The 19,258-nt window shown below is 40.5% G+C and overlaps 1 protein-coding gene across 7 annotated transcripts in view; it reads left to right on the forward strand.

Moving 5' to 3' along the window:
* Nucleotides 1–19,258, forward strand: part of CTTNBP2 (cortactin binding protein 2) — a 163,899-nt gene that overhangs the window by 15,917 nt on the left and 128,724 nt on the right. For 3 of the 7 annotated variants that reach the window (XM_027075333.2, XM_027075335.2, XM_027075339.2), the window contains exons 1-2: nucleotides 186–406; nucleotides 12,141–12,248. In XM_027075333.2, the coding sequence (XP_026931134.1) occupies nucleotides 326–406; nucleotides 12,141–12,248 (189 nt within the window). In that variant the 5' untranslated portion in view covers nucleotides 186–325. Of the gene's footprint in view, nucleotides 1–185; nucleotides 407–875; nucleotides 1,435–9,986; nucleotides 11,279–12,140; nucleotides 12,249–19,258 lie in introns of those variants that run through there. The other 4 variants (XM_053218168.1, XM_027075336.2, XM_053218167.1 and 1 more) reach the window with 3 other exon arrangements.

Here is a 19,258-nt window from a genome sequence, read left to right on the forward strand (position 1 = left end):
CGCCTTGGGTCCCCTTTCTGCGCCTCGGGTCCTACCCCGGGCTGGGCGCGCGTGCCCATTTTCCGTACCTCCACGAGCTGATTGCGGGCAGCCGGGCGCGGGGCCGCGGGGCGGGGACCAGGCGGCGGCGGGCAGCGCTCCGGCGCGCAGCGGGTTAAGGCGGCGGGGGCGGTGGCGAGGGGAGGAGGGAGCGCGCCGGCGGCGGCGGCCCGGCTGCGAGCGCCCGCGTCCCCGGACCGCAGCGGGTTAAGCGCCGCCCGCGCGGAGAGGGCTGAACCCGCAGCCGCCGCTCCGAGCTCGCATTCGGATCCGCTAGAGCAAGAAGATGGCGACGGACGGCGCGAGCTGCGAGCCCGATTTTTCCCGCGCCCCGGAGGACGCGGCGGGGGCCACGGCGGAGGCGGCGGTAACCGAGGTCCCCGGGTGGGCGCGGGGAGGGTGTAGACGCGGGCCAGGGCTCCGGCTGCACCGGGCTTGCCCCCCTGGGGCGCTCCGCAAGCCCCGGCTCCCCGGGGTGCTCCCTCCCCACGGTGCTTCACGGCCGGAGCCCGGGTCGAGGCGGGTGAGGCGGCTGCCTGGACTCAGGATCCCTTCTTGTCCTTTCCCTGCCCTGCGGGAAGCAGTCCCAATCCGCTCGGTTCTCGCGGCTTCCTGCGTGCGTCCTGAGCGACCCCTACGCCCACTCCCTCGGCTGCGGCGGGGTTTGGCCAGGGGCGGGGGCTAGGGTGTGTTTGTAAGCGAACTTGACCCCCATTGTTCGCCTCCCGCTGTGCGCGTGATTGAGGGCTAGTGTCTCGGGGCTGCCTGGCATCTCTCAGCGGACCCCGGAAGGCGGCTAGGGGGAGACGGGTCATCGCCAGGCAGGTGTGGGGATGCCCATTGTGTGTGTGTTTTCCTGTGCCTGAGGCCCCTTGAGAGAGGTTCGGTGCCCGGCTGTGGGCGCTGCTGCCCCCCGCTGCGCGTCGGAGCTTTGGGTTCTAGCTGCCTGCTGCCCCGCCACTTGGTGAGGGGTGGGAAGGTGTCCTCGTTCTTCCCAAGAAGATGTCCGGGCAAGGTGGAGATTTAGCACTTAAGTGGCAACACATTGTTCTTCGCTGGGCTCTGGAAGCCGAATAAGCTTCCATCCATCGCCGGCCCCACTTTCCGCCCCAGAATATCCCCGTGCACAGACTGAATGGTGGTTTCCAGCCCGTACCTTGGGGGAGGGCTGGACCCACGTTTCCTGGGTGGAAACGTTTTGGGCGTTGAGAAGCAGCTGCAGGAGCTGCAGGGAGCTGCAAAGAAAGGCAGCCCTTGGGAGCGCCTCCCACCCTTGGCGCGATCCCGCTGCCCTAGCCGGAGATTTCGGGTGGGATAGAGCGAGAGTAGAGCATGGAGGCCCCTCAGTTCTTTCCTAAGCAGAGTCGGTGCACGAGCAGCAGAGGGCAGGGCCAGGTGTGAAAAATCTGGGTTGCTTTAACTTCTTCCCTGTTTGGACGTGGGGTTTTCTGGAGGGGGAGAGAGGTGGAAGAAGCTACTTGAGCTGAGCCTGGGGAGGAAAAGAGAAACAGAGGGAGAGGAGGAAAAACGGAGGAGGAGGAGGAGGGCTCCTGATTTCCACTTGTGAAACTTGCAAGTTTTAATTTGAAACTTTTAGGAAAATTGGTTTTTCATTATTTGCTTGGAAAACGTGAATTTAAGATTTCAAACGAAACCTGCTCTCTTATGATGCAGAGTATTAGTTACCCTTTGTGAAATACAATAAGGAAGCCAGCTCTTAAGACAACACCAGCCTCTCTGGGAAGTTGAAATGATTGGGTACCTTCTACCCCAGGAGATGCTATGGGGAGAGGAGTAGGAGGGAAAAGAAGGAGGTAGGGGTGTGTGTGTTTGTTTCCCAGGAAGGTTGAATTTGTTTAATCGACTTAGAACAGGCTTCTTTCTGTTACCCTCAGTATTTATTCACCTGATGATTAAACCAAACACAAACATCTGATTTATGGTCTGTAGCTGTTCTGTAGTTTTATTGGGTTAGATTGCAAACAGAATCTTGGACACCAGACAGATTTTTGTGTTAAGGTCAGTGTTCCCTTTCTGCTGTTTAAAATTTTCAGGAGTCTGATTTTTCATTGTGGATAGGTGGGGATTTTATAATTTCACCGTGTTTAATGGTAATAGCCATGAAAAATCTGTGAAAGTAAAACTTGTTATTTTTATAGAATCCTTTAGAAAATGCAATAAGGATGCTTAATCTAATAGTGTGTTGTTTTTTTTTTTTTAAATAACTTAAGACTTAGTAGTAAAATTCTGATGATGGCTTATTGTATAGTAAACTGGGCATTTTACTTTTAATTTAATGAGGTGGGGTCCTCCCAAAGCAGCCACTTGACTTAGACTGATTTTTAAATTAAAGCTAGGTTGAGGAATGACTGTCATTTTAACTGCTTCTTATCTAATGGTTAAAAATCAAAGGCATATTTATGCATTTAGGGTTCATGGCAACTGAGAACTTAAATTTTTTTTTTTTCATTTTGGGGAACTTTTTTTTTTCATTTTAGAGATTTATTTCATTTCAAATTAGTTTACATATTATGCATTTTTATATGTACATTTGGCAGTCATGAGCCAATGGAGACTCCAAAGCAGTAGGCTATTTTTGAAAGTGAGTGTTTTCACTAAGTTTTGATTATTTAGATTGTTGCTTAGAGACAAGTTTAATTTATAGTTTTCAGCTTAATGTGATTTTCAGTGGAGTGTTTTAAATTTAGTTTGTGATCCTTGTTCTTAGCTGTTTAAATCCTGAAAGCATCCCAAGTGTAAAGCTGGGTAACAGCTACATTATTCAATAGGATCATATTAATAGTCTTTGCTGTGAACCATGCGAGAGACCTGGGTTATTTTCAGTGCTTTAGCCAAATGTGATGACTTTTATAGGCTATATTGCTATTTCTACTCTGAAAATAACTCCTAATGGATAAGGCAGTATGGAAAACAGAAATCTTCCTGCTTTTTTATTGTCACCAAAGAATTTAAGAGTGAAAGGAAAATGGAGGTCTTTTTAATGCTATGTTTGGAAAACTGACCAACATTCTTGTCATTCTGGACTTTTCTGGAGCAGCTAATATGCAAAAAGTAGATATAAATTTTTGTTGTCATGGTGATAGTAACAAGAAAAAAACTTGGACAGTGGTTTTATTAAATGCAAAATAGTAATGTTAAACATATTAACCAGCTAGTACCATGGAAATTTTTGTTTTCCAGGTGACAGTTTTGAATGTAAACGCAAAGAAAGCACTTTCTTAGCCAATTTTGCCAACCTTTCTTTTGAAAAAATCTATAGTTATATGGCAGCTATAGAAATTGAAAGTTTCACACCTAATTTTTAAGTAGGGAATAATTCAGATTTAACACATTACTGACCACTCACCAAGATGGTGGCATCATGAGTAACATCTTTGCTGCCTTGAAGCAACACATTCCCATGGTGGAAACTGATAAATACCAAGGAATCAAATCAGACATGATGGTGTCATGAAAGGCACGAATAATTTATATTAGGAGTCTGGGGAAGAAGAGTCATGGAGATGATCCCTAGTGGAAGGACCTGGAAACATTCCACAGAAGGATGGCATTTGAGCTGGGTCTTGAGATAGAAGGAGGACTTGGAAGTGGAGACTGCAGGAAGCTGTATGCCATGTGGCTGGTTCTTAGGATTCTTTGAAAGGTGGCTTGGGGCACATGTGAGGGGCTTTCCAACACGAGCCTACAGGGCTCAACTTAAGTCTCAACAGTGTGCTTTAGAAAGATAGGTTAGAAGTTGAGGAAATAGATTAAAATATTCCCCCACGATTAGAATATAACTGATGTTTTCAACATGCTGCTTTTCACTTTTTTTCTTTATAAATGTGTATTTCTGTTTGTGCCTGTTTTTTGACTTTATTGTTGTTGGTATTGTTGTTGTTACATTTCTCGCAGGAGCAGTTTTGTTTAGAGCGAAGCATTTGTCTTCTCTGTGATTGAATCCATGCCTCAGCCTGATTGCCAGTTGGTTCTATCCTCTTGTGTTTCATGTAACTTTATGAGGTGAGAAAATGTTTCACAGACTGAGTACTTACTCAGCCATTTACAAATATCTGCTGTTGATCTTATGGACAGCAAGGCTGTGGCTAGGACAAGCAGCCTCCTTCAAGAAAAGCTGTATGGATTTTGTTTCTAAAAGAAAGCAAAGGTTAAGCACTGTGCCGGGCACATACTTGGTAGGTGTTCACTAATCTTTACTGAAGAAAGAAAATGAACACTCAACAGGAAGCTGTGTTATAATACTTAATTTTGATTGGCTAATTAGGAAATTTACTTTGTGTGTTACTGGATGTCATGAAACTGGTCTGAGATTTGTAGTAATTAACATTATAGCTGTTACAGAGCTTTTCTTGTTTCTGAAAGATGACCCTGATTCTCTGAGTTTTTTTTGTTGTTGTTGTTGTTCTTTCTGATTTTTATTTGTATATTGTCTCTTTCCAAACTGCTTTTCTCAGTGACATTTCAGATATTTCACAGGTATATATATATTTTTAATTTAATATCCAACACTGTTAGTTTTCCCTTTAGATTCTGTCTTCAGAATAATGGTTGAGATGGTAACTGTATCCCTCCCATCCTGAATTCTTTCTATAATAGAGTCAAGGTCAAATCACCCACTGGGGTTTTGGAGGGAGCTGATGATTGAGGGGGGTCAAGGCAGAAATGGAAGGAAGTTTGGAAACAGGAAAAGGGGAATAAAGGGGAGATTGGGCAGGAAGACAGTTAGGCAAGGCTTTGGAATAGTCTGCAAATGCCTAGAAATCTGGGACTAGAATTCAACTGTAAATGTGCCTGGGAAAGATGGAATAGTTTCTCTTCTTTCTGCCCCCATATACTTTGCCACCTAAGCACATCTGCATGTTGCTTTAGAAAAGACTTTATTTATTTTTTTAATGTTTATTTTTGAGAGAGAGAGAGAGAGAGAGAGAGAGGAGTGGGGGAGGGGAAGAGAGAGAAAGGGAGACACAGAATCTGAGCTGTCAACACAGAGCCCGATGTGGGTCTCGAACTCATGCAAGATCATGACGTGATACAAAATAGGATGCTTAACTGACAGAGCCACCCAGACACCCCTATTTGTTTATTAAAAAAAAACATTTTTTAAAAATGTTTGTTTATTTTTGAGAGAGAGAGTGCGTGCATGCAAGTGGGGGAGGAGCAGAGAGAGAGGGGACACAGAATGTGAAGCAGGCCCCAGGCTCTGAGCTGTCAGCACAGAGCTTGACGTGGGCTGGGACCGACAGACTTCGAGATCATGATCTGAGCCGAAGTTGGAGGCTTAATGGACTGAGCCACCCAAATGCCCCTATTTATTTTTTAAAGTTTATTTTGAGAGAGAGAGAGAATGAGAGCGAGAGCAGAGGAGAGGGAGAGAGAGGAGGGGGAGTGAGAGAATCCCAAGCAGTCTCCACACTGTCAGCACAGAGCCCAAGGCGAGGTTCAATCTCGTGAACTGAACCCTGAGATCATGATCCGAGCTGCAATCAAGAGTGGGATGCTAATTGACTAATAAACCACCCAGGTTCCCCTAGATAGGACTTTATTTGAATGTATTTGAATGTATTCAATCTCTATTGGCATTCCTTTGCCAGATTTGTTATAACATGAAAAAGGAAGCTTGTCTTTTTTCTTAGATGTCAGGTAAAGAAAAAAAAAATGGAGAACAAGTACAAGAAAGGTGATAATGACATTAAGGTCAAAGAATTTTTAAAAAATTGTTAATCTTTTGTAAGTAACTTGTACAAAAATAAATCATATTAATGCTGTGTACAATATGATGCAGTGTGCAATGTAGAATATACATGATTTGGTTTTGACATTTTTGTATTTCATTGAAGAGGCAAAAAGATGATTCCAAAGGCCTGTGTTCTTCCACAGAAGGGCTCTGTAACTGTAAGAATGTCATTTAGCAGTCTGTGTCTCAGCCTCTTCATTTGAAAATCAGCATGCTGCCATTTGCCACCTACAGATAATCAAGATGATATTCTTCAATGCATTATCAGCTTCTTAAGGGACAGTTATTGGATCTGGATGCTAGTTTGCATGTGGGAAAGTGCTATGTAGGGCTGATGGAACATTGAAAAGCTGAGTTAGAATGGAAATAGACACTTGTTTTATCTGAGATGTGGTTGGTCCTTCCTTCCTTCCTTCCTTCCTTCCTTCCCTCCCTCCCTCCCTCCCTCCCTCCCTCCCTCCCTCCTTCCCCCCAAAGAGGAAATGGAGACTGAGAGATCTGAAAGGAGGGAAAGGGAGGTGGCTGCGCTTAATTATTAGAGGTTGTCACCCCTGACCGAGCCACTTTTCTGCTTTTCATTCCAGTTTTCTTCTACTTAAAATTGGTTATATCCATTGCCAGGTTGCCTTCCTGTCATTCTGTTTACTTGTCAATTTTACCTCCTTCCAGTATACTCAGATGTTTGTCTTGCAGGAAAGACCTCAGGCAGTGTGGTTGATTTGAGGTGCAAGGCCATGGAGAGCTGGCCCCAAGTTGCTTTAAAGCCACACAGCCAAGTTGCCCTAGTTTAGATTACTCTAATTGATTTTTGAAACAATGAATGCAAACGATTGACCAGTTACTTAGTTGGCCTTAGAGTAGGCCATAACATTGTATCTTATTATTTACATGTGATTTACCTGCTTTGTGTTTGTATACTGAGTGAAATAGGCATTTTCTACCAAAAGTGGGTGGGCATACACGTTAGGTAACGTCATGTGAGGATGCAATATATTCTTGCTGTTTTGACATTTCTAGTAGGGGTGAGAAAATAGAGCATCAAGATAGATGAGTAAGTTTAATATGAGGAAATGCACAAGGCAGGATGTGATTACTTGACTGGTGAAGTTATAGTGCAAACTGTAAGACCGTAGGGAAGGAGAGATTTCTGGAGTCTGTAGAGTCTGTAAAGACCTATGGAAGTGAGATTTGAGCTAGGTCCTCAAGAAAGATAGGATTCTGATGAATTAGAAGACAAAGGATTGGGAAAAACAAAATTAAAGGTATGCAAACTTTATCAGTAACATTCTTTCCTCCCTATAGAGGGAAACCAGGAGAAATAATCTCAAAGCAAGATGTAATGTCAGAGACTTGAAATAATTTTAGAGCAGGAAAATGTACTTCTCATCATGAAAATCCATATAATTAGCTGAATTCACATTTACTTAATATTGTAAATGTTCTGTGTACCTGCAAAAAGTTGGATTTTTTTCATGTAACTGATCTAGTCTTCAGATTTTTATTTTCTCCTTGAAATTTCAATATGAATTTCATTGTTTTCCCCTTATTTATTCCTCTTATTCATCCCCAACCCATAAATCTTGCTTACATAAAAAGTTCTAAATGCACCTTATTAATTAATTAGCATTCTGTATTAGACTGGGAAGGAAATTACAATTACATTGTAACTTCAGAGCAAAGGGGAAAAATCAGTTGACCTCGAATTGTTTCTTAAAGTCTTCGTGGAATGACCTAAAAATTTCCTCATTCTAGTAATCCAGTTACCCTGATGGTCTGTCAAATCAGGACATTTGGAACCTGGGGGTGACTCTAGAGATCACTTAGTACAACATTCTTATTTTACCACTGAGAAAACAGATCCAAACAGATGAAATTAAGTCCTTCTAACCCATTGGCTTTCTGAGGCATCTCACCTCCTTCCCATGTGGTAATTTCATTGATCCAAATGTAGGGTAGGTGGCCCACTAGATTTGAAACTGGAGGAGATGCTCTTGATGTTTGTGGGAAGTGCCAGAGAACATGTCTGGTTTTGTGTTTGGTCACTACATATTCACCGTAGCTGGTAAGTTTGGGCAAAGATCTGAAGGGCACATTAAGCCACTGTTGCCTAAAGTCTCTTTTAAATGCTTTTTGGCAACCATCAATGTTCTGACTCCATTAATTCTGAAAGGATATGGGTAAGGATCTTCTGGCCCTAATTGGCTGTGACTGTTGAAATTCCCTACATAAACCCCAGTATTTTAGAGGTGAGGGTGTGGAGTGGTAGTGAGGGAAACTGGTATTGGCCTATGTTCAGTTCTGGCAATTGAAGAAGACTTTACTCAGCCAGGTTCTATTTTGTCTACTCCCTCCCACTCTCTCTCGGCCTGTATAAGAAAATCTGGAAGAATGGCCTCCCCACGCCCACCCCAGACCTTGTTGAATACTGCTGTGTTGAACAGTAAGAGTTTGGGGTTTTGTCTTCTCTTCCAGCTAATGTATTTATGTCCCAAAGAAGGCCCTCTCTTTGTTCGATGACCAGACTATGGATTAGTTGAAGCTGCCTATGCCAGATTTTTAAAACTAGGTGTTAAGAAGCACTTTTCCTGGAAAACATCAAACATGACAGAGAAGGGTGGCCTGTAGAATTGAAATCTAGCTTTTTTTTTTTCTCTTTCTTTCTTTTGAATGCCTTGCTATCACTTAAAAATGAGATCTGGATTTTTCTTTAATTAGGAAAGCAAGTACAGTAATAAAAAAGCTTAGTGTGTGAACATGTCTGCTGTGATTTTTTTTTTTTGGTGGGAGCGTGGGGCTGTCATGTTTTCATGGATTCCCTGATAGAGATTCTAATTTTTTATGTAAGTGGTGGCATTTATGTCTACTCTGTCTTCTATCTTTTTTTGGAAAATTAGGTTATCAAGTTAGTTTGTCTTTTAAAATATAAAATCTGTCAAAAAAATGGGAAGCTTGGAGGTGTTCCTGTATCTCCAAACTTATCCAGTTGTACATAATATATACGTACAGCATTTTGTATGTCAATCGTGGCTCAAAGTGGTTTAAGAAATAAAAGATTCAGAATAATTATTTTGTTCTTAAGCCAAAAAACATGAACAATTTTTCTATATCTAATTACTATGGTACCACACATGCATCAAGTCCGGTAGATGCTACTTCATGTGAAACTTAACAGACTTCGTTCTTGGGATTTTTGCTTTGGGGCTTCTTAAATTTCTAACAGTACTAAGGTGCTTTGAATTTATTTGTAAAATAAAGGACTTCTAATATGATTTCATATACTTTTTTTTATTATGCTGTTATACCAGAATAGTGGATGAAAATGTTAAGCCCTGGAGAATGACGATTTGAAAATATTATTAGAATATTCTTGAAGGCCAGGAAGTAATAGCATCTTTAGTGAGGACCCAAGGGTGAGAGGTATGGGGAGAGAGTAGCAGGCAGGCAGACAAACTATGTATTTAAAATAGTGCATCAATTAATACATTGTGATGGGAAACAGATTTTTTTTTTTTAACATTCTGTGTAACCTAATCAATGGTTTAGCGAGAACCCTCATAGCAGTGATTTTTTACCTTAACGAATTTCCCTTTTAATTGATGGTGACATATTAAAAAAACAGAAGTGTTGGTTGCAGCTCACATGTAATGTTGATGATGATGGAACCAGAGCAAGCTCTCCTGACTCTAATATGAATCAGAATCTTGGCAATGTCTTTCATAATTTATTAGTATTTAAAGTGGAGTGCTTTGCTTGTGAAGCTTCGGGGAAACAAGGACAATAAAATATACAATTAATTAAAATCTTTAGAACAACCAGCAGAAGCATTAATAAAACATTACCCTCTAAAGCACATAAGAATTGCAGCTCACCCTTCCATCTCAGTGGGAAAAGAGTCTTTCATCATAGTCAATAAACTGAGTTTATCGGACTTAGGCTGGTTTAGGCTGGTAGATTTTCAAAGCAATGGGGTTGTTGCCAACAGCCTACTCCTCTCTACATAAAATATCTGGGTGCCCTCAGCCTGGATAGTAACAATTACCACTTTTATTTAGCACTTACTCTGTTTATGTGTTCTTGTTTCATGCTCACAAGAACGTCATAGGGTAGATGTTAGGCTTTCTATTCCATTCTATTTCTCATTTCTATAGATGAGAAGAGATCAGGTAAGATACAGAAATGCCTCACCAAGTGTGGTCCATGGACTGGCAGCAATGGGAACTTGTTACAAAGGCACATTCAAGGCCCTGCTGCAGACCTGTATCAGTCTGTTAACAAGGTCTCCAGGTGATTCTTAGGCACGCTTGCCTTTGAGAACAACTGTGTTTTAAGACCTATGTGACGCCACATGTAGTGGGAGCAGAAATTGAGCCCTAGTATATTAGATTTTACCGTTGACAGGGAATGTCTCTTAAGCTAACTTTCTAAGCAAGGGCGTCCTAGAAATAACACATCCTTTATGCTTACTGTAGTCTTCTTTTCTCTTCTTCCATCCTGAGCCCCTGCCTTTCCAAATAACTGCTCTAATATATGTGCAAAAAGAAACCATTTTAAGAGAAAGACCCTTTTAAAATCTTTCTTTTGACAACCAGCTAGCTCTGGTCTCTTTGACCTTTATACTATTATTATCTCCTTCTAGAAGGTTTCTTTGAAACTGAGAAGTAGCCAGTTCTGGTTATGCCTGTTCGAAAGCCCGTGGAATCATTTATGGGCTTGCCGTGTTTACTTCTGTGTCATCACAAGGATAATGAGGGTGTTAAACTGGTTCCTATTAGTTGATTGATAGAATGGCACTACTTTTCATCTTTAGAGTGTTGTCACTGTGCTGGTAAAGTGTGCAGACAGGCACTTAGTTGTAGTTTTGTCATTTCCTGGTTGAATGATCTAACTTCTCTGACTTGTGGTTTTCTTAACTGAAAAGTAGAGATGCTATCTTACAGATTAGATTTGGTTTTTTTGAGAATACTTTGGAAACCTTTGGGTTCTGTGCAAATGTGAAATAATGTTCTGGAATGTTCTGAAGAATGGCTTCTGAGGTTGGGTATTCTGAGGCATTTGGGGATGAACATATGCTCCCCTCCCTCTGATGGTGAGTGGGTTTATCAAATGAGTCCCTGCACAGAAGGGCGCAGTGGACTGTGTGTAGAGGAGCTCAGGCTGTGGATTTGCCCAGGCTGGGCTGTGAGCACGCTAGTTGATCCTAAGGCGACTGCCCTAAGACCTGCCCATGAAACTTGTTGTGAGGAAAGGGGGCAGAGTTGGAGACAAAAGCCCTGGGCGTCTGTGGTATAGTAATGGGATTTTAAGAGGTGAGATTGGATGCAGTTACCAGGGAAGGAATGGAGAAGAGACTGTGGAGCTGAAAGGGTGATGGGTGAGGATGTGTCCCCTGGGCCGTGGTGCTGTTACCTTGTGGTGTAGCTGAATCTGTGGAAGGCTCACGTACTCCAGCCCCAGCCTGCCTTTGGAATGGCAAAAAGCTACAAGGTATTGCTTAACAAAGCGTTTGATATTCATACAGCAGGTTCCAGACTCATCTGACCGCAGACCCAGTTGACTAAATGTGGGTGGTGGACCAGGCCTCTTCAAAGTACATATGCCTGCCCTGTGAGTGTCTGTAGGTGTTTGGTGGGGAGAGTGGGGTAGCAAAGCCAAGAGCATATTCCTTCTAAAGGGGCTGCTGCAGATTATTGCTCTGTGGGAATGTGGGTCCAGGGTTAACTGATCATCTGAATTTTGAAGAGAAGCCAGAGATCTGGATTTTTTGGTGATATCCTCAGGTGTTTGTTTGTTTGTTTGTTTGTTTAGTGCTGGCTGAGTTAAAAACAAAACCCTTTGTGGCCCAGGTTACACACATCTGTAGGCCAGATTTGGCTGTAGGCTGCCAGCTGGTTACCTCTGCTGCGGAGTGTTCTATAAACATGACCTGTTATTATTGGATGTCCCGGAATTTATAATAACCTCCCAGGAGCCTTTACATTGGGGCCCTTCTAGGAATACATTCTCGTGCTTTCTTTGCTACCCCTGCAACTTCTGGACATATACCAGGCCTGTTTTAATAGAAACTCCAGAGACTTTCAGTTGGTGTTACAGTTTGAAGAGATTTTGAATCCAGGTATGCAGGCAGGCTGGGAAAATAGATTTCCTTCATGAAGAGATTTGGGCCTTACAGTTTTTACCTTTCCTCCTAAAAGGCCCGAGCATAGATGATCTGCTACTGAACAGGGCCCCTTGTGCTTCTGGGATTTGCTGAGCCTCTGCGATAAAAACAGTCCATTGCAAACCTTTAAGATGTGTGTATTGTCCTACTAATAGTTTTTTCATTGCTTTTTAAATATTTGTGTTACAGAAAAAAGAGTTTGATGTGGACACCCTCAGTAAATCAGAGCTTCGGATGCTTCTCAGCGTGATGGAGGGGGAGCTGGAGGCCAGAGACCTGGTCATCGAGGCCCTGCGGGTAAGAAGCTCCTAGGCCCGAGTCCCATTGTTCTATCCTTTTCTTTTTTCAAAGGGCCAGTGGCAAAGCTGCTTCTTCCAGGTTTTGAATCCTGTAGATTTAAAATGTTTCATCTGGTTAAATATGCCCCTTAACCTAAATGCCAACCCCATAATCTTTATAAATCCAAACAATGAAGTCGGATAGTCATTCTAATGGTGGGGACTGAAACTATACTGTTTAATATGGGGAAGTTGAGACCTAAGCTGTATTGTTTCCTGTGGTTATTTGGTGGTAAGTTTTCAGAAAATTGGAAATTTGATATCTTACGTGTATGTGAGGTGAGGAGGAAAAATTGTGAGAGTCATTTACAAAAGATACTGCTGTTAATTGAGATTTTCCTTTCTTTGTAAATTATAAGTGATTTATTTTCAGAAACTCATGAGTTAAAACTAATATATATCCCTTAAAAACTACATATACCTTCAAATAGTTTTATTACTTGTTCATCTGATCTAGTAATTTCGAAATTTTCAAAACTCATGAAGAGTTATCTTCTGATATGTTACTTAAATACCTCAGTAACATTTTGTTGCTTTATAAAGTTAAACTTTCTTGATGGACAATTTTATAATTGGTTGTTTTTTATCTTATACTTGTTTTGGTATGTTAGTCAAACCTAATTTTTATTCTTTTTTCTTTCATATTGAATACTAAGTATGTAATCAGGTGTTTCCTGGCTCTTGGTCATTTGGCCAGGATGGCTATATTTATTATACATGAAGTATGGGTTGGTTTTTTTTTTTCACCAAGGAGTATGTCCTCCAACTTTGTCTTAGAGGTTATTTTAACGTATGGAAGTCTATGGAAAGTTGAATTGTTGCCCCCCTATGGGCATTAATATAGTGGGGTAAAGAAGTAATAATGGTGGATGGTCAGATATAGTGAAGGTGGGAGTGTTAAGGATCCAGTTGTGTGGGGAAGGGGTGACTACAGTTTATTTTCACAAACTGGAAACCAGTACCGTGAGGATCATCATTATCCCTCAGTCTGATGACAGAGAATGATTGCCCCAGAAAAAATGGGAGTATATTTATACCATCTGCAAGCCAGTAATGAGTTGAAGGTGTTGCTTTTTGAATGACAAGCTTTGCTAAGTAGACTTGTGTGCAGCTTGGCTGTGAGAGGTATTCATCCTGTTCCACGTTGGAAACATTTGCATTGCTTGCCAATGTATATTTTCTTTATAAATGAACTTCGTGGGAGAAATGCTAAGAAATGCTAAGGCAGCACATCGCTAACATGTATTACATTCAGCCCAAGGAGAGAACAAAGGTTACCTGTGAGGCCACTAGTGTAGTCTTTTGAGACCAAATACATAGGAAGGCTCCAGTTCTACCTTAGGTTATTTTTCTGTAGCTCTCTATTAACCTGTGAAAGACATCAGCTACCGTGGTATTTCTCACTGCTCGCACAAATGTTGAGAGTTTAGCAGAGTCTGTGTTTTTATGTATCACCTTAGCAACCATATTTACTTCTCTTTTTAACTTAATTGCAATACTTTTAAACATAAGAGTAGAAGTAAAGGCTTGCTAATGATCAGGGCTTGCCAAACAAAGTTTCTCATAGAATCAAGGAATGTTGGAGTTGCAAGGAGCCTTTTATTACATATTCTAGGTTAGTGGTTTGCATCCCTCCAAACCTAGAGACGTTTTTTTGTTTTGTTTTGTTTTAATTTTTTTAAATATTTATTTATTTTTGAGAGACAGAGTGTGAGCAGGGGAGGAGCAGAGAGAGAGGGAGACACAGAATAGAAGGAGACTCCAGGCTCCCAACTGTCAGCCCAGAGCCCAACGCGAGGCTCAAACTTAGTGACCGAGAGATCATGACTTTAGCCAAGGTTGGACGCTTAACTGACTGAGCCATCCAGGCACCCCCCCCTTTTATAAATAAAATGTTTTGTATTACTCTTTCACTATCCTGCAATGAAATACATGGATAAATGCATATGTAAGTAGGTTATGTTAAAAATAGCCAATACACTCCTCTAATTGTGATATAAAGTAACAGGGACGTAATTTATATCAAATTACAAATTTCAGTCTATAAATACTGAGGCACATGAGTGGCAGGTTTGTACCTACTCACAGCATTGCAATCACTGCAAAAGAATCCTGGCCCAGGTACGCTGCATTGGGATCGGATACAGTGAGTGGATGTGCCATGCATGAGGCGATGTTTTTCTGAAATGGTGAACGACTTGGTAAAGTTCCAAACAAAAGTGCACATTTAAATGGGAGTTGAGTCCCTGGAAAATTCAGTGTTTGTTAAAATGATATTAAAACAACTTGTTTATACGTAAAAAGGAGTTACTCTTTAGCTCAGGTCGTCCTACTGAACTGAAGGTTCTAATGAAAGGAATGGTTAAAGCGACACGTAAAAGTTCAAGGGGACCCTGGAGACAGTTGTGGGATGTGTGGCGGACCCCTAGCCCTGCCCCCTAAGTGCCTGTCCCTGTGAAAACAAATGTTCTGCCTATTTCCAAATCATCTCCCAGGGTGCTGCCCCCGTGGAGAAGCCCTAACTGACACAGGTCTCCTTTGTTCATAGATCAAACAAAAAGGAAGCGCAGAGAGATTGCGATTTACCTCAGGTAGAAAACGTGGCATCCGTGAACTTGATGTGTTTGGAGATTCTGAAACCTTTTTGTCATTTTTTTTAAATTTAAGAATTGTGATTGATTTTAAATAATTATGTTTTTAAGAGCAGATGATCCCATTTTCATATAACTGTCATAGACTCACTGTGGTCATATACTGATTGTTCCCTTGGGCACATTCACGGGCACTAGTGAAACTGGGGAAATATTTACTTGGGTCCAGATGTGTCATTTAGTTGTCTTTTGCTTTTAGTAGATTATAAATTAGCAACTCACTGAGAAATTGGGAAGGAGAGAGATTGTGAAACTTTTAAATTTAGTATTATGAGGTAAACTTATTCCTGAATTAAAATTCAAAAATCTACTCTATCAGTAATCAGTATGTTCCTATTCAATTGGGAGAGAAGTAAACCTTCTTTTAAAAAATGTCAAAAGTAATAGGGGCACCTGGGTGGCTCAGTCAGTTAAACATCCAACTTCAGCTCAGGTCATGATCTCGCAGTTCGTGAGTTCAAACCCCGCGTCGGGCTCTGTGCTAACAGCTCAGAGCCTGGAGCCTGCCTCAGATTCTGTGTCTCCCTCTCTCTTTGCCCTTCCCCCACTCACACTCTGTCTGTCTGTCTCTCTCTCAAAGATTAAAAAAATTGTTTTTAAATGTCAAAAGCAATAATTCTCTGAAAGTAGGAAATATTTTTAACTTAATATGTAAACTGTGATTTTTTTCAGATACAAAGATTCATACCATGAAATTTGTACCATGAAAAAATTTAGAAATGATTCTGTTTTGAGGCATTCAAATTCTTTAGAATTTTAGAATCTTTCAAAAGATATTTCAGACCCAGCTCTTTTACTTTTTTAATCATGCTCTCCTCATGTTTTTGATTTTCAAGTTATCATAAAAAATTGCATAGATCATCAGATTAATGGCCATAGACTTCTCAGAACAATGCACAAATATGATTTTGGGGAGAAGTTGTTAAAAAAAATTACAATATATATCTTGGTATTTTTACTGATTTCCTCTTTAAGGTAAAAATATTTCCCAGTAAAAGTCCATGGCTTTATAGCAGATGTGATATTCAAGACATTAATTTTTATTATGGGGGTTATATTTTAAAAAGTGAAATATTGATGGAAAATATGAACTGCTTAACATATATATATATGTTGCAGTTGCATAAGAAATATTTTATCAATGATTCCCCCTCATCCACACAAAGTAGGAATAAATCGTTGACTAAATACATATGCTAAATGAAGTCTAGAGGAAAATACCGTGAGGTTTGAGAATGTACTCAAGGAGAAGCAGGTACATATTTCCTGAAACCACGATAGATACAGAGGCTTTTGAATTAAATTTAATTGAATATTAACAATTTGAATATATAACCTATTAAGAAATCATCTATTTGATGCTAATTGTTTAGTTTGTGGAATCTTCTGGCCTTCACTTATTTTCCCTCTCACTACTAGAATTTTTATCAGTACCTTAATCAAAGGGGAACAAGGGCAAGAAGATGAAAATGCTATAATTTTAATGTTTTTGGAGTCAAAATTGTCTTTTAGCCTACATTTTACAGAGTTCAGCTTGCTGCCATTAGCATGAGTTTACATGAACAGTACCTCACTGAAACAATGATTTCCTTGGGCAATCAGATCTAGGTTTCTTGTGTGCCTTCTTTTTCCTTTTAGATTGGATAAATGAGAATTAACAGTATTATAGACATGGCATTGCTTCCTGGTAAGCTATAATCACTACAAAGTGACTATATAATACAGATTTTTGAGTATTATTTGCACTGAAACTTTAAAAAATTACCATCTTAACATTTCTTCAGATAAAATGTATTTATAGTGGTTGTATCATAGGGGATATCAAATTGTAGAATTGCCATGTATCAGTGGCTGTAACAAAGTATGGTAGATTAAATACTATTTAATGCCATTCTGGAGGTGAGTAATCTGTGCAGGAGAGGTAGTTCTAAGCCAAGTGATTATTCAATAGCCTGGATCATATCTATCCTACTGCTCCCGTTAGGGAATTAGCCTCATTGGCATGGTTGAAACTGTCAGTGCCATGTGCACATCCCAAAGGGGCAGGAGAGGAAATTAAGGAAAAACAGCATCATGTGCATTGGTGAGAACTTTTGTGGGCACAGCTAGCAGAGTGGGAGACTAGGGAATGGCTCTGGCTGGCTGGCTCCCTTCTAGTAATATGGAGGAAGGGAGAACTTTGGAAGACAGATTAATAACCTAATGTAGTCCATTGTCTTGGCTTAATGTTATAAAATACCCTGAAGTGTGGTGCAAGAAGATAGATCCTTCCCTTCCTCCTCACGTCAAATATTTGTTGACTACCTATTGTGTACCAGACAGAAAAATGAAAGTTTGAAGTGAATATAAGTGGAGATCTATTATTATGCCAAAGCTGTGTCCATTTAGAAAATTGTATATACTTTTATATACTTAACATTAATTGTTCTGAGTAGTGTCATTTGGGGCCATGTTTTAGTTTCTCCAGACTATGACTACACATGTTCAGATTTTGTCTAGAATGATCCTCCTTTTAAAAACCTGACCTGTTCAGTGCATTCAAAGCTCAATGAAAAAAAAAAAAAAAAGAAAAAAGAAAACGTTTTGAATGGTTTTGCTTTCAAGCAGTTTATCTCACCTGAGCACTAATGACATTTGGAACTGGGTGTTTGTTGTGGTTGTTATAGAGAGAGACTATCTTGTACATTGTAGTGTGCTTTGCTTGCAGCAGCTCTGGTCTGTCTATTCACTAGATGCCAGTAGCACCTCCGCAGGGTGACAGCCAAAAAGGTCTTCCCCTTGGGGTACACAACCACCCCCATTTGGGAAACACTGCTGTAAAGTAATACTGGTCAAGGAAATGCTATTCAAATACATTTCATTATAAGTACAACATCCGTTCATGATAAAAACTCTCAACAAAGTAGGCTTAGAAGGAACATACCTCAAAATACCTTCTATGAAAAACCCATAGCTAAAATCTTATTCAATTATGAAAAAATTGAGAACTTTCCCCCTAAGATTTGCAATAAGACGAGGATGACCACTCCCACCACTTTCATTCAATACAGTACTAGAAGTCCTGGCCACAGCAATCAGATAAGAAAAAGAAAATGTATCCAAATTGGTAAGGAAGAAGTAAAACTTTCACTATTTGCAGATGACATGTTACTACATATAGAAAACCCTAAGATTCCACCAAAAAACTACTAGAACTGATCAATGAATTCAGTAAGGTCACAGGATATAAAATCAGCGTACAGAAATCTGTTGGATTTCTATTCACTAATAATGAAATGGCAGAAAGAGAAATTAAGAAAACAATCCCATTTATAATTGCACCAAACATAATAAAATGCCCAGGAATACACTTAACTAAGGAGATGAAATACCTGTGCTCTGAAAACTATAAACCATTGATGAAAACAAATTGAAGACAACACAAAGAAATGGCAAGATGTTTCATGCCCATAGGTTGGAAGAACAAATATTGTTAAAATGTTCATACTACCCAAGCGATCTACAGATTTAATGCAATACCTAACAAAATATCAACAGCAGTTTTCACAGAACTAGAAAAAAATAATCCTAAAATTTGTGTGGAACCTCAAAAGATCCTGAATAGCCACAGCAATCTTGAAAAGGAAGAACAAAACTGATGGTATCACAATCCCATATTTCAAGATAGACCACAAAGCTGTAGTAATCAAAAAAGTATGGTACTGGGGCACCTGGCTAGCTCAGTCAGAAGAGTGTGTGACTCTTGATCTCCAGGTTGTGAGTTTGAGCCCCATGTTGACTGTAGAGATTGTTTAAAAAAAAAAAAAGGTACTGGCATAAAAATAGAAACATAGATCAATGGAACAGAATAGAAAACCCAGAAATAAACTCACAATTATATGGTCAGTTAATCTTCAACAAAAGAGGCAAGAATATACAATGGTAAAAAAGTCTCTTCAAGAAGAGGTATTGGGAAAATTGGACCACTTCCTCACACCATACATAAAAATAAACTCAAAATGGATTAAAGACATGTGAGCCCTGAAACCAAAAAAGAAAAAAAAAAATTCCGAGAAGAGAGTATAGGCAGTAATTCCTCTGACATAGGCCATAGCAGCATTTTTCTCTATAGGTCTCCTGAGGCAAGGGAAAGAAAAGCAAAAATAAACTATTAGGACTACATCAAAATAAAAAACTTCTGCACAGCAAATGAAACCATCCACAAAACTGAAAGACAACTGGGACGCCTGGGTGGTTCTGTCGGTTAAGTGTCCGACTTTGGCTCAGGTCATGATCTCATGGTTTGTGAGTTCAAGCCCTGTGTCAGGCTCGGAGCCTG

This window comes from Acinonyx jubatus, chromosome A2, assembly GCF_027475565.1.
Source record: "Acinonyx jubatus isolate Ajub_Pintada_27869175 chromosome A2, VMU_Ajub_asm_v1.0, whole genome shotgun sequence".
In the NCBI taxonomy this organism is placed as follows: Eukaryota; Metazoa; Chordata; class Mammalia; order Carnivora; family Felidae; genus Acinonyx; species Acinonyx jubatus.